The sequence below is a fragment of the Gymnogyps californianus genome, chromosome 2 (genome assembly GCF_018139145.2).
Source record: "Gymnogyps californianus isolate 813 chromosome 2, ASM1813914v2, whole genome shotgun sequence".
NCBI classification, from domain to species: Eukaryota; Metazoa; Chordata; class Aves; order Accipitriformes; family Cathartidae; genus Gymnogyps; species Gymnogyps californianus.
The window spans coordinates 14,164,603-14,180,682 of NC_059472.1; the positions used below are offsets into that span (position 1 = coordinate 14,164,603).

General features: G+C 40.0%; 1 protein-coding gene across 1 annotated transcript in view; it reads right to left on the reverse strand.

Moving 5' to 3' along the window:
* COL14A1 (collagen type XIV alpha 1 chain) overlaps positions 1-16,080 on the reverse strand; it is a 126,927-nt gene that overhangs the window by 19,440 nt on the left and 91,407 nt on the right. Inside the window, exons 35-40 of the mRNA XM_050915839.1 lie at positions 15,655-15,732; positions 15,293-15,379; positions 9,799-9,852; positions 9,302-9,397; positions 7,948-8,001; positions 6,706-6,759 (exon numbers count right to left, since the gene is read on the reverse strand). Of these exons, the coding sequence (XP_050771796.1) occupies positions 6,706-6,759; positions 7,948-8,001; positions 9,302-9,397; positions 9,799-9,852; positions 15,293-15,379; positions 15,655-15,732 (423 nt within the window). The remainder of the gene's footprint in view (positions 1-6,705; positions 6,760-7,947; positions 8,002-9,301; positions 9,398-9,798; positions 9,853-15,292; positions 15,380-15,654; positions 15,733-16,080) is intronic.

A 16,080-nucleotide genomic window follows, 5' to 3' on the forward strand; every position in this document is an offset into this window, starting at 1 on the left:
CCTAAAGCAAGATGAAAGCTGGTGGGACCCTCTTAAGGACTTAATTTAACTAGGAGGAGGGAAATGGAGAGCTTTCCACTGGCTTCTAGGATCTTGTGTGGACTCACACAAACTTCTGAAGAAAAATAACGTTTTATGTCCCTCCCTTCTCCCATCCAAGTCAAAGAGTAGAACTAACAGTATGATCAGAACTACTACATTTTCTTTGAATATGTTTCACTATTTCTTTCTTCTGAGCAGTATTCTTACTCTTGGCTGCTCAAGAATCATCTCCTGTCTATTCTCCTAGGATTCATTTCTCTTGGCACTGTGTCTGTATTGCTTGGCCACAAAAAATCACCTCCTACTGTATTTGTTAGATGTGAAAATTGCTATTTATAAATGAAGTCAAAGAGAGGTTTTGTTCAAGAAAGAGTATGGCAATACCTATTCTCTCATGCAGGTAAAAGACCAAAGATATCTGTTTGTGCTGCCAACAGGGTTTGAAGATGATGTTATTCAGACCATCTGATGGCCAGAATGGATCTGATACTCATTCTGAACTTGTGAGTAGTGAGCAGAGGAGATTAGTAGGTACCAGGAAATTGGCAGCAGAACTGGGAATGTATTTCTTCTGGCTCTTTCTCCCATTATTTTTGGTCTGTGTAATGTAGAAGAAAACAGAGCTCTCTGAGAATTCACAAAGTTGTATTCAGAGCACTGAAGCCTTAAAGATGTTGTTTATTCTCCCATTTATTGAAGTCTCATCTTTGCTTATCCATCTCCAGAAAAACTGGGGGAATTACATAGCACCACAGCACTTTCTCTCTGATGCAGTCACATCCAGGATAGGAAAGACTCTGTACAGAGACACGGAATCTCCTCCATGGAGCTGCATGTCCAAGAGCAGGATGGGACAGATTTTAATATGTGACCTCAGATGTAGGGCAGTTTAGAATCAAGATGTATATTATTTTGGAAGGTTAACTTAAATCAGGGCATATTTTGCTAATGGCATGAAAAACAGTTATGGAGAAACTGTGTAGCTACCACAGAATTTTTTATAAGGGGTTTTATTTGCCAGAATACAAATGCCATTACAGAATGTAGGCACCACCTAAATCCCTGTAGAATCTCAAGTCTGCTGAAGTCAGTGGAGACTGCTGCTGACTTCACTAGAAACTTTTTAGCTTTCAGTAGCCTGGAATTTGTTTGGGGTATTTATGGAGAGGTGATTTTTCAAGTAGGACTAGACACTGGCAAAACCTCAACTGAAGCTACTGAGCCCAGGCTTGAAGGATTTTCATGCACAGCCTTTAAATGTGCCTAAAAAAACCTTGCAGCCTGGGACCCATGACTGCCTTATCTTTCATTTTTCTTTTTCTGATGAAAAATTAAAAAACAAATGTTCCTTATTTTGAGATAAACCACTGTGACCATCAGAGAAATATTACTAAACACTATCTCAGTGTATTAATCTGAGGTGTAGCTTGCAAAAGATTTTGCACCAACATGAGTTATTTTAAATTAAAGCTAACCCAGAGAAAGAGCAGAAATGTGGGTTGTTTTGTTTTTTTTTTTTGAAACAGTGCTCAGAACACACAGCATTTATTTAATCAAAATAGGCTAGTTCTGTCTTAACACACAATAATACTGACTTAGTATTTCCTCTCTTCCTTGTGAAACTACCAGTGCCACTTACAAGCTGATAGTCTGAAATTATTTTACTATTAATTCTTTTATGTTCTTAAAACATATATTTCTTGCATATCTTTTGTTAATCAGTCATATTTCTCCTCCAGTATTTGCAGCATGCTATTAAGATTAACATCTGGAAGACAATACTCCTTTCCTCCTTGTGTTTCTGTGTCCCTTTGACTATGCCTTTGCTTGTAAATTAAACAAGTCCTTAGAGAAAAAGATGTGACACAGCTCATATCAACATACATAACTGCATTTCTGTGGCTTTGTGGAAAAGAACCAGGGCTTCCCAGGGAACAACAGGCTGAACATGAGTCATCAGCATGCCCCTGCAGCAAAGGCAGCCAACCACAGTCTGGCTGCAGGAGCACAGCCAGCAGGTTCAGCAGCAGGTTCAGGGAAGTGCTCCTTTGCCTCTCCTGAGCGCTTTTAAGACTACGTCTGGAGTGCTGGGTCCAGTTTTGGTATCCCCAGTACAAGAAAGACTGACATACTGGAGCAGGTCCAGTGGAGGGCCACCAAGCTGGTCAGGGGTTGGAGCACAGCACATATGAAGAAAGTTGAAAGAAGTGGGTTTGCTCTGCTTGGCAAGCTTATTGCTGTCCAAGCTACCTGACGAGAGGAAAAAGAGATGTAACCACTCTTCTCAGAGGTGCAGAGCGATGGGACGAGAGGCAACAGACACAAGTGGAAACAGGGGAAATTATGATTAGACGTTAGGAAAAAAATGTTACAATGAAGGTGGTCAAATACTGTCCCGGATTGCCCAGAGAGATTGTGGAATCTTCATACTTGGAGGTGTTCAAGACTTGACTTAACATGGACTGGAGCAACCTGATCTGATCAGACCTGTTTTGAGCAGAGTGTTAGACTAGATGACCTCAGAAGGTCCCTTCCAACCTTAATTCTATGATTCTATAAATCCTAACAAAACAGTGTGCATTTAAACTGCCTACTGGAAATGGCTTCTGATCTGTGCTATCTCCTGAACAATGTGCTGGAAGAGTTGTAATTGGCCCAGGCCAACACTGCCAAGAGGAATGATAAGCATTGGACTGCATAGGTCATTAGCCAATGCTCAAAACCATGTTCTGGCAATATCTAATTTACTAGTCTAGACACAGGCTTTGTGTCTCACAGCTGGTCTCTTTGCCCTCCTGCTCTGAGAGTGAGCTGAACAGAAGCCATTAGGAGCTGAAGAAATGTTTAAGAGACTGAATCATCCTCTCTATCAGTTAGGGATATCTTACTGCAGACCAGCGTCTTCAAGCAGGATAAGGAAGGTCAATGCTTCTGGACTCCAATCTGGCTGCAGCAGCTGAGCAAGAAAAATCGATCATTTGACAGTTCAACTCTGTGGTGCCACCCCTAGTAGACATATAGGGAAGCACATCCAACAGAGCTTCCTCCAGAACTTTTTACCTGCTATGTAAGAACCATGCCCCTTTGCCAAGGAGAAGCTTGGCCAGGAGAAGACATCCCTGGGGAAACCACCAGGCGACAGTGAGCAGTGACAACATCACAGGCATAGGAGATGATACAAACTTGGGATTCAGAATGATGGAGATCCCTCCCTACATTGTGTCATCAAGCAGAGCATGCCTGCCACTCAGGATGATATATTAGGCTTCTCTTGTTGCAGCTGTGTAGATCTGTCCTCTTGGGTGGCACACACTTTGCAAGAAAGAACAGGGATTGCAATTGTGACCTGACCTTGGATAGTAGCCACGGAGATATGGGAAAGGGAAGACTTTTCCCCCCTCTACCTACACATCTCAACAAGGGTCAGTCTCAGTCTGCTTCCAAACTTTATACTCTTGGCTGAAAGAGATGAACCAAAAGCACAAGAGAGTCTACATACTCACCAGAAGCATGATGTCAGTTTGGATTCTCTCACATGTGCAATTGAAGCTATATCTTTCAACATGATATGCTTGGGAGAGTTGGTGGAGAAACACAATCTGTTCTCTTTAGTAAAACCTCTCTATATTGCCAGCTACAAATATGGGACAGCAAGAGAGGACACCAAACAACCACAGCCCCAGCCATAAAATAAAAAGAAACCATTGTCTATTTTACGAAATCTTTTATGACACTCTTTAATAACTGGAAGCTGATGAGAGGGGAGGGGACTGCTCCTCATGTGGAGTCTGAGATGTAGATTGAAACCAGTTACTAGACAGGTATAAAATATTATCATGCATATTCAGAAAGTTTGTTTTATTATCAGAGAATGCGTTTTTTATTCTGATTCAACCTTCACCCAGTATTTTTATTACATCCCACTCTTTTTCACAGGGAGGGTATTTCATTAGGAAAATGATCTTTGTATGAATTCACACAACTGACAGGGGAGAAGCTCCATTTCTTAATGAGGTACTAAAACCCAAGAAAAACAAATAAACCAGGGACTAAAAAGCAGAAGTTCAGAAATACAAAAAGAACCTTTATAGACTAATTGTTGAATTAAAACGTTAAGAGGAAAAAAAAAAACCTTTTCTCAGCTGATTTCAAAAATAAAAACAGAAATGATGAAGACTAGCTGTCAAAACAAAAAGGAAGGAAAAAGAACTGTAAAAGTGAAGTGATTCCAACTACCAGCAACTGGAAGGAAAAAATCTCCATTCCAGGAATTCTTGTCTAATATCACATTATCCCCAGTTCAGCAAAGCTCTCTGAGATCTCCCAATAAATATCAGTTCTGTACTTACCTCCCATTAAAATCAGTGTGATTTAGCCATCTGTTTAAGTACTTTACAGCACTGGTACCACTATAATTAAAATATTTCAATGAACAATAAATGCTAAAGAGGAAATGATAGCTAAGCTAAGAACAACATAGAAAATCTCAGTTCTAGTAGTATAATAGCTGCAAAACAGTTTGGCATCTTGGCTAACAGGAGGAAGCCCAACAAAGGGAACATTATACAAAAAGGCAATTTACTTCTCAGGAATTTTCCAGTTCCCCTTTGCTGTTGCTGCAGCTATGCCCTTTAGAATTATGCCTTTCTCAAGAGCTTGGCCTTCAAAGAGACTGCGGTGAAATCATTGGTTTGAATCTTCATTCATTAAAAGCAATTTTATGTTGTCATAACTTCGCAGGAATCAAATGAGTTACAACACCATAAAATTAGTGTAACATTTATTTGTTGCCATAGAAATAATTACTGCTGGACAATATTTCATAAGGGTCGCACAGAGACAATAACAGGCTAACAGACCTAATTTTATGAGATCTAGGCTATTTATCCAGCTCCTGTGATTAACACCAGAAGAAAGTGAACACATGAACAAAGCATTATTAGCGTATCTGTAAAAACTGGCAATTTATGTAATTGCCCTACCTTATTATAGTCAACACTGGGGTCTTCTACAGAATAAGCACTGCACGACCTTTCCAGGCTGTATCAAAAGCCTTTGCTGCCCTAGTCTTCCTGCCGGCTTTTCTGAGAAATACCATCTTTCTGCAACAACCTGCTGACTTCTACATGTGGGAGAACTAGGCCACTACTGAACTGCTGTCTGACATCAAGACGTGGCTGAGGGCCTCCACTGCTAAATACAAAGTTAGCTACAGAACAAAGTAAAACCACAGAGTTCTCTTCTCCTTGAATTGCAGAATGCTCGGTGTCCCACGTGATCAGGAATGCAGAAAGAGGCGGCACATACCACTCACATGTACAGTGTCTAGCACCAAGTCACCTCAACCTGGCTATGACCAAGATTAGACAGCATAGTGGCAAAAATCCAAATGTCCATCAAGCTCCAGGTCTTTATTAATCTGGAGATGAACAGGTGACACCAAGCTTGGGGACTTTAGGGGGAAAAATTCCAATACAGTCAAAAAGAAGACATTAAAAACATGCAAAAGTGAGCTTCTATACAGAAGAAGGCATCACGGTATTATAAAGTAGGAAGAGGAATATATTTACCTTCATATTTCACCACAACTTAATTGAAAATTAGAAGGCTATTCATCTGATTAGGTTATTCATTTGATGATAATGTTGTGTAAATCTTTATCTTAATAAAATTACTTTCTTTTCCTGATTTTAGAGAAAAAACATCTATGCATTGCCCAAATTCTACAGTAACTTCAGTGGAATTACTTCCATACATAAAGATATGACAATGCTTAAATTTGTAATAGTGAGCTCAAATACACATCTCGCTGTAGGGATGGTGTTTTATACAAGGTCTCAGGTTAATGCCAGAAATCTAAAGAAAGTCCAGATTTTTCTGAAGTTCAAGTTACATTAACTTATCCAAAAAAGGATCATGAATATGTAAATCTTGTTCAATTGAAACTGAAAAGTCATATTTAATAATGAACTTCTGCTGTAGACAGTAACCTAGTATTATGCTAACAATAACTTTCCAGCGCCTGACTAAAATGAAACAAAAGTCTCCCCAAGGAGACAGAGAGGAGGACTTACAGCTTTAACTGCACACATGAATATGAAAATTTTTTTACTGATTCCTATGCAGATTGTAAGTATCTTCATTTCTTCTACTAGAAGCAGAATAAGGTTGACTAAATTTTGATATTCTTCACCTTTTCCTTATGTCACCATTTGCTACAAGTATTGTTCTACATTCAATATTAAATTCCCTTGTAGTCATCTCTGTTATTCATTAATTAGCTAGAAAACAAATTTAGATCATTGCACTGGATTGCATGCAAATTATGTACCATTTAACCACCATCTAATTTCAAACGTATAAGCAAATAGACTAATTGGCAGTGCTGGACACAAGTGACATCTACTCCTATCAAATGCATTAAACACAAACATAGTGCATGGCTCCCCATTACTCGTCTAGTATTTCTCAACCCTGATCTAGCAGATGGAAGGATACTCCACCCTATCTCTGACTTCCCTGCTGATTGGCACAGAGATATGGGTCTCCAGAAATGATAGAATACAAGTGACAAACTATAAGAAATCAACCACACTGGGAAACATATCCATTACGGAATGGAAACTCTTAAAACAAAAGCAAAACATGTTCATTTTACCTTACCCTTTGACCTTGAGCTCCATCTCTTCCAGGTGAACCTGATGCTCCTGGGACACCCTAAGCATTATAAAGGGAGAGCAAATGATGAGATCAAGTTAACAGAATCCAACTAAATCACTTCCCAGTGAAACTGTATGACATGCTTTTGCATGAATGGAACTAGGGAGTTCAATAATGGGTGGGGCCATAGAAGAGATTCAGTAAAGAAGGTATTTCTGTGAAATGAGAGATGGTTAAACACACATTGTTAAAATGCACAGGCTTCATATCCCCTCACTACAATCCTCTGTTAAGAACACTGACAATTTCGTCAAGTCAGGCTTCCTGTGCCACTAAGCTAAAAAGAGCTTGATTCCTACATCATTCCAGTGTCGTGTCAGTGTAACTCCACTGCACAACACCAGTCCCTTAACCTAAACAACTGCTGTTTCTCTCTCTCATTGCTAAAATGGAGTCTGTTACCATATCGCTTGAAGTCAGTCCAGCAATGTCAAAGGGAAAATACCTGCCTGAGCAGGACTGCAAGTTACATCCAGCAGTTCCCCATTGTTCAGATGAAATGTCACTCTCTGGCTCATGAAGGCTGCAGAGCAGTGGTCTGGGACCACTACTGCAGTGGTCCAGGAGGCTAACAAAAGTGATTTATGAGGAAAGGCTGTATATGAGTTTACTATCCCTAGCACATATGAACAAGAGGGGGGAACTTTGTAACAACCAACAAATACTGGAGGGATATAATCAGCAGAAGAGGAGCATCTAAAAAGGGAAGAGCAAATGATCCTGAAAAGCAGCAATAAATTGGAATGCAATCTCCAGACTACATACCAGACATCAAACTGAGTAAGATTCACTGATCTTGTGAAAGATGGCATCAAAAAGATTAAGTGCCTGATCTGTCCTTCTAGATAATTCCAGGACGAATTTAATGGGTTTAAAGTGAAAACAAGCAGATGCTAATTATTCACTGCGTAAGCAGAAATCTAAGAGTGGATAGTTTTTGAGTCTATAGAGACCCAACTTCAGTGTTAAACAAGGTCAAGAAAGTAACCAGTTCTTCAGGCCCTGAATGATTTGGTCACTGCACACCAGCATACCCTAGATTCCTCCTGATTCTAAACCTCCGTTCAAATTCACCCCAACAACACGCTTCTCAGCAGTTTTGAATATGTGCCCTAAATTCACAATGATGTCAATTCAACATTCAAACTTAGTAAGTGACAGGTTAAACAATAACTTAGAGAATACCTGCAGGCCAGGAAAACCAAGATCTCCCTTCTCTCCCTTTTCACCTGGCGGCCCCTGCAAATTAAGAGTCACACATAGTAAACCAAATATATGTTACTTTCCTATTTTTAATAGTTCCTTTCAGCTTCTTTAGAAAAAAACAACCAAGCAACCAATAAGAAAACGGACTATTTTTCCTGCTGAAAGCAAACATACAGACTCTATTTGCAAAACTGTAAATGAAGAATTTACAAATATAGAAAATAAAACTAATTTTAAAAGACTTCAGAATTAACCTGGCAAAACTATAGCCATTATGTTACAAAAAAGGTAGTTATTTTCTTTTCTCCTCAAAGGAATCTGTTTCTCCTCAGCCTTCAGCAGTATTTCCTATACTGATGAAACCAATGGATTTCTATGGAAACTAGATGTGTTTCTACAGTACATATGTATGACAAAGATATACTTTTCTAGATAATAAACTGATTTTCATTAAATTTTATGCAGAAACACAATTTCTCTATGAAATAACTATTCTTATAATTAATGTATTCTGTATTATTCTCTGATGACAGCATCATCAAGAATATACAGTTTTGGTAAATCACTTCATTTTATTGTACAGCAGTATCATATAGACTGGGTAAAAAGAAGAAAGAGTATTATACTATAGTAAATTTTGAAAAAAAAGTCTAGCCAAAAAAGATATGTATCTACTACCTTTAAAGGCTTGTGTGTACCCATCTACCAGAGACATATATGAAACAAGAATAGTGCTGCTGGTTCATTATTCTACCAATGTGTCTTTATGATGAAATTCTGAGACTTATTTCACAACAGCATTGCAAACTCCAGGGCTAATCATCTCCTCTGATGATAGACTCTGTAAGTGTAGTGAAAACTATTGCTTAATTTTGGCAGCGAATATGGCGTTCTTGCTTGGGTATACCTTTCAAGTCAGAACTGATCTGCGATGAGCAATACCACAACCGGAAAAAGATAAAATATTAACATTTTGGTTTGGGGCCATGTTACAACACCCACTGCAATTTTTTTCACTTGTCTCCAGGCTTGGATGCTAATACCTGGGTCATGTTCAACTTGCGATCAAATCCCTCCAGCTAAATAAAATTTCAGATCCAAATAAAAATAGGAATGTTGGCATTGAACCCACATCCACTATAGGTTAAACCTTATATTTCAGTAAAATATAGGGTTTCATAAAATACCCCATAATCAGTAAATATACTGATTTCACCTCAAATACTGAAATTCGGATTCTGATCAGGACACCAAAATATATTTTGGTCTAGTCTAAGATATGTGCTGTTCAAAACATCACAGGAAAGAACCCTATTGATTTTATAAGTCTCACTGGAAGCCCTTGAATGGAAAGCCCACTGGGTCCTTGTGGTCCTGGAGGTCCTTGCGGTCCAGGAACACCAATTTCACCTCGAGGTCCATCTGGTCCCTAAAGTAGCACAGGACATAAGTTAAACTCTTATCATATGGACAAAGGCAGCTTCTGTTTGATGAATTAAATACCAGTAGACTCAAAAACATCTGAAATATGGGTTAACATTTGATTGAGCAGTTAGGGTTCAATGTAAAACTGCCTGGTTCCTTTATAAATACCAAAGAATGAAGATTTATGCTGTGACAGCAGCATTCTGAATATTATAACTTTTATCAAGGAACAAACAGGACAAGCAATTGTTAGGAAAAGAGACACACCAAACGCCAATGGCATTTTACTATGCTTTTTCCTCGGCGACATCAGAGACAATCTGGAATTCATTTCAAGGTTTACATGCAGCAGAGATAAACCAAGAACCTGTGCATCTGTCAACTGTAAAGTGTTGTACAAAGTACCTTTGGACCTGGATCACCACGATGACCTTTGGCGCCTCTGACACCTGGACCACCCTGTGAAGCACAAGCACAGGACTTGCTGAAAACCAAAACTCTCAAGTAAACAAAAAAGAAATCCAGAGAAGCCCAAATAGTTTTCCCTTGTTCCTGAATCAGTGTTCAGGAATCAGTGAATATCCTGTCCATATCCTTCCACTGGAGTAATTAAACTGAGAACATACTTAAGTGTGGCCATACACAGGAACAGATTTAAACACAGATGTGACTACTTTCTAGAGCCAAGAATGCACACGACGTAAGCATCAAAATAACACTGAAAGCTACCACAGGGATGGAAATGTATACATGCGGTCATGGGTTTCTCTCCAGTTGCTGAAACCTTCTGCACATCTGTCAGTGCTCCCCAAGATCACCACATTGTTAAAGGCTGAGTTTCCAATGACTCAGGGATATTTTTCAGCCAGGACAACTCCAGGATCTACTAGACTTACCATGGTTTAATTTAGAGCTACTCTTAGGTAAAATACTCTTTTGCCCATTTTTCTCTTTTTTGCTTTCTTCAGCGGTGCCTACATCTGTTAATCATTTCTTAATCAACTGTTGCCTTTTTTATTAGTATCATCTGAGACACTGGAATTGCATATATCTATGGATGGCTGCCATGAACATGTTTTGCATATACATGCTGGATGTGCTTTGTCCTCTAGGACAGCACAAATAAAGATTCCCCCCCCACCACCACCACTCTTTTGCAGATCAATTTCTCTCTTACTCCACCTGAGTATATTGCTTAATCTCTTCAGATATGAGCTTTACAGGGATTCTACCCTTCTTTGTACTCAAAAAGGACCTTGTACAACTAGGCACCATAACTGAATAGTGTTCTTTAGAGGCTACAATAAGTACTTATAAAAATAACAGCAGTTACATTAAAGACATAAAAATAGAAATATGCTTATCAGATGGTATTGGGTTTGTGTGGCAAGGTTTTGGTAGCGGGGGGGGGGGGGGCTATAGGGGTTGCTTCTGTGAGAAGCTGCTAGAAGCTTCCCCTATGTCCGATAAAGTTAATGCCAGCGGGTTCCAAGACGGACCCGCCGCTGGCCAAGGCCGAGCCCATCAGCAACAGTGGTAGCGCCTCTGGGATAACGTATTTAAGAAAGGGAAAAGAAGTTACAGGGGAGTAGAAGTTGCAGCCAGAGAGAGGAGAGAGAAGATGTGAGAGAAACAACTCCGCAGACACCAAGGTCAGGGAAGAAGGAGGCGGAGGAGGTGCTCCAGGCGCCGGAGCAGAGATTCCCCTGCAGCCTGTGGTGAAGACCATGGTGAGGCAGGCTGTCCCCCTGCAGCCCATGGAGGTCCACGGTGGAGCAGACATCCACCTGCAGCCCGTGGAGGACCCCACGCCGGAGCAGGGGGATGCCTGAAGGAGGCTGTGACCCCGTGGGAAGCCCGCGCTGGAGCAGGCTCCTGGCAGGACCTGTGGACCCGTGGAGAGAGGAGCCCACGCTGAAGCAGGTTTGCTGGCAGGACTTGTGACCCCATGGGGACCCATGGTGGAGCAGTCTGTTCCTGAAGGACTGCACCCTGTGGATGGGACCCACGCTGGAGCAGTTCATGAAGAACTGCAGCCCATGGGAAGGACTCATGTTGGAGAAGTTCATGGAGGACTGTCTCCCGTGGGAGGGACCCCACGCTGGAGCAGGGGAAGAGTGTGAGGAGTCCTCCCCCTGAGGAGGAAGGAGCAGCAGAAACAACGTGTGATGAACTGACCCAAACCCCCATTCCCCGTCCCCCTGTGCCGCTCGGGGAGGGAGGAGGTAGAGAAACTCGGGAGTAAAGTTAAGCCTGGGAAGAAGGGAGGGGTGGGGGGAAGGTGTTTTAAGATTTGGTTTTATTTCTCATTATCCTGCTCTGATTTGACTAGTAATAAATTAAATTAATTTTTTGCCAAGTCGAGTCTGTTTTGCCCGTGACGGTAACTGGTGAGTGATCTCCCTGTCCTTATCTCGACCAACGAGCCTTTCGTTTTGTTTTCTCTCCCCTGTCCAGCTAAGGAGAGGAGTGACAGAGCGGCTTTGGTGGGCACCTGGCATCCAACCAGGGTCAACCCACCACACAGATTAAATGCATACATAGTATCTATGAGACTTTAAATAGGAATACCAGTAACAGAAACATTTGGAAGTACCAGAGTACTCTTGCTCTTCAATGAAGGTATCATGACACAGTCTTCATATGTGTGATCACAGAGCAATTTTCTACTCCTTTTCGCAGCTCCTTCAGTCTTCTCACTTCCATCCCACAGCTCTACGGCCAAGACCCATTCCATCACGGTCAGCTCCGACCCTAAAATCTCATCCCACGCTCTCCGCAGAACTGTGTTCCAGCTGCCAGTTCCCAAATTCCAGGTCCTCACATTTCTGCATTCCAGCCCAGTAGCTTCTCTCTGACCTTTCTCCTGCCTCTGCCTTTCTCCTACCCCTCTCTCAGATTAAAAATTCCTATGCAAATGCTCAGCAAAATAACTGCAACTTTTTAACACAAACAAAATCACACAGTTTTCTCCCATTTTGTTCTCAGAAACAGATTTCTTTTTTACTGAGTAACGATATGTATTTAAAAATAGCCTGATGATAAGCTATTAAATCATATGCTTTAGGATTCACACTGAATTTGGTACACTTATCCATGTTTTAAACCCAGTAACCTTTGCCTGGCAAAAGCACAAGTTCCAGAAAAGCGCTGATATCAAGTTGAAGACATCACAAGAGCCTCCCCCATTTTTCTAATAAACTTGTTTTGGTGGTTATTCCCCAGCACTACTGAGCCTGTATGACTAATTTCAAATTTTTCATTTCTTTGGCTTCTACTTCTAGCCAAGAATTCTTGTTATGCCTTTTTCTCTTATTTTAAATAACTTCTTAGTAGCCAGTGCTTTCCCCCAGAAATAGTTCTTAATCAACTGTTATCAAGTCACCTCCTTATTTCTTTTTAATAGTTAAAACCTATGAAGCACTGAAAGCTTTTTATTGCAATTAAACTTCTCCAGTCTTCCAATATTTTTTATCTCCTTCCTCATCTTCTCCAGTTCTGCAACACTCCTTTCAAAATGCAGGCATCAGGTTTATGTGATATCTTACTTTTGCTTTGCGTGGGGAACTTCAGACAACATGATCAAATTCTGGCAAAGATGAAGCCATAAAAACAGTATCCCATAATGAAATTTGCCAGATAATCTTAACTCTAAATGATACTTTGTCTTACCCAAAATGACCCACTTCCTAAAAGAGCTTAAAAAATATTTCCAGAGATACTATCCCAAAGAAATGGAAGCCTTTTATTTGGAGTATTTTAGTCTAATGTCTAAAACTGGCTACATGGTAGAACCCTGATCCCTTAAACAGAAAAATCCTTGGCTTAGAGAAAAGTCACATGTCATTTTAACAACTTGGAGCAGTATTGACCAGACATAGCACATGTGACTTTCTGACTTTTGGTTGGCGCCGAGATGAATGCTGAGTTTATTCTTTTGCTCTGCTTTTTCCTAGGCCTCTTACTTTTTTGCAGAGCTATGCCATCTAACTGCCTGGCAAAAAAAGTATCACTCATAAGAGGCTCAGTTCCAGAATCACATACTCCCCTGCCTAGGCAGTGATTTTTCTCCTTGATTTTAAGTCTCCTCTTGCATGGCACTATGCTACTCAAAATATTGTTAATCCTAAATGTAATAAATAGAAGTACATTATTTTACTGCTGGATTAAGCTTTGGCAATTCCTGATCTGTATATGTTTTGAACTATAGTAACACACATCCTTCCAGTCAAATAATTTTTAAACATTTTTCATTTTACTGTGAAATATGGTCAAACTACTCAATTTCAGTTGCATTTCTGTGTGAATGATCCCATTGTCTTTTTCATAGAACACAGATGGTACACCTATATACAGAAATTAAAACCTTAATCCATACTTGATTTATAACCTACATTCAAATAGGAGAACAGAATAATTTTTCCTTGTTCAAGGTACACCTCTTTAGTGAATTTTCTCCTGAGTTCCTTTTCAAGTGTTTGTACCAGAGCCTGAAGAACAGTTCTTGCAGAAAGACAAATCTCCGAGTTGTTACTGGGATAAATGTCTGCTAGGATCTACTACCTGGATGTCTTACGTGCAAGTTAATTTTGTTGTTGAACATGCATGTCATGTAATTTGCGTACTTCAACCTTTTCAGAAACTTATTTTCCTTTGCATTCTTCACTGGCTCTTTCTCTTCAAAACATGCTCTTGGAGCATCCAGGACACAGTATGAACAGAGAAACATGCAGTTCAAACTTGTTCACAAGAGGGCCTCATCTCAAGCTAACAGCAAGCAGCCCTAAAATGCCAGAGTTATCAATCTAGTTGTAAAAGAAAAACCACATGACCATTCTACAAACATCCCAGTTAGGATTCTCGTTAAACCAAACCAATAATAGACCATTGCAAACAGAGCCTACAACTTTTCTAAACTGCTAAAAATCATCCTTAGGATGTGAGATTGAGTTATCTAACTTTAGTGACCCGTATCTCAGTTGTCTGGTCTGATCCATTGTCTGAGTTCTTCCACAAGCCAGTAAAGAGAAAGGAGATTTATCCCATCTTTCTAAAGATAGTACGCTGAGATCCAAGGAAAGTTAAATAATTGTCTTCTAGAAGAGACTATCTAGTTCCACTGGTTATGCAAGGAACTTAGATATACACTTACTTAACATATACACAGTAAACACTGAGATGAGTACTATCAAAGCAACACCACAAAATATAGGTATAAGTGGTGACAGTGTGTATTTCATCATTCACTGGCAAGCTAGAAAAAGCTTCAATTCAACTTTCACCAAAGCCAGTTCATTTCATCCTCTCCCCACTTCAATGCTTTTGGGGTTCTCTCTGCCTCTAGGAGCTCTCAGAACCAGCACTTTCAGTTCTGCTTTCCAATAAATATTGTAGCTCTTAGGTAGGGCTTTTAGAGACAGGAAAGTCTTCTTTCATCTTTTATCACACAAGGGGCATTGTCACATCCCATACCTTTAATACATAAGCATGCTGTAAACTGAGCATTTCAGAAGTCTAAACTCCAAACTACATTTAATACACGTGTGCTAGAGTAGACAGACAGCGGGTGATTAAAAAATTGAAACCAAATGGCACTATGACATATCTACTAATGCTACAGACAGGTAACAGGGTTCAGGGTCTAAAGGTTACCCTAACTGCTCCATGTCTAGATTAAACCATTAAAAATTTGACTGACTTATTGGGTGAGGAGGTTTTTTGCAGCACATTACTTGGCATCTTTGCTATAAATTTAATGTAATTTTATCTCTTTGCCAATGCTTAAAACTCTAATTTAACCTTACTAGTTATACAATGGCAGTATATTCACATGTCTTGGAATAAAGGTGGTCAGTGGACTATTTGGTACAGTTGACTACAAACCTGAATAAAACCTTACCGGTGGTCCAGGAGGTCCAAGGGGACCCTTATTAGCTTCTGAACAGGAACAAGCATGAGGAAGGGCAGGGCAATTTTCCTCATCTCTCTAAGGAAAGATCAAGATAGGAAAAGAATGATGTCCAAAAATTCAATTCAGAAGTTAAGAATTTTATGAATCTAAGACATAGTCCTGTGTGGATGCCTCAAAAGCACCTACTTGATTTAGAAACATACATCACATTGACTTTCAATAGGACAAGTAATCCAAGCAGACTTGGGTTTTTTTGAAAACTCTTAACTGTCCATTTCCATTAAAATATTTGTCTCAATAAAGGGGAAAGTAAAAGGTAAATTCTACAGTTATTGAAAGAGGTTTCTTACCAAGCCAGGAAGCTCACAGCATTTGTCTCGATTGGCCCATGAGGTAGCACAAACAATGTCAAACATCTGTAACTGCAACTGTTTCAAAACAAGGGTGATGTACAAGATGACTGTTAGTTTTAAGATCAGTGCGAAATGGAGCCATTAGCAAGAAAAGCTACCTTAAGTCAACCACTCAGATTAGACAGAGGAAAGGCTATCGACTTTGAGCAGCTAGCCACAAAGATGCTAATTTAAACAGTAAAAGGCTTGTGTTCTAACCAACTTCTCCAAACTATCAGACATTATGTGGATTGAGCAAGCTGTTTAAGGTTAAATGCTGCAGGCATTTGTTGGATTATCCCCACCTCCTTGATTAAATCCCTGATTTTGCCCAATGGTGCCTCTTGATACTGTTTTCTAGCAAAGGAGGCATCAAGAGACAGA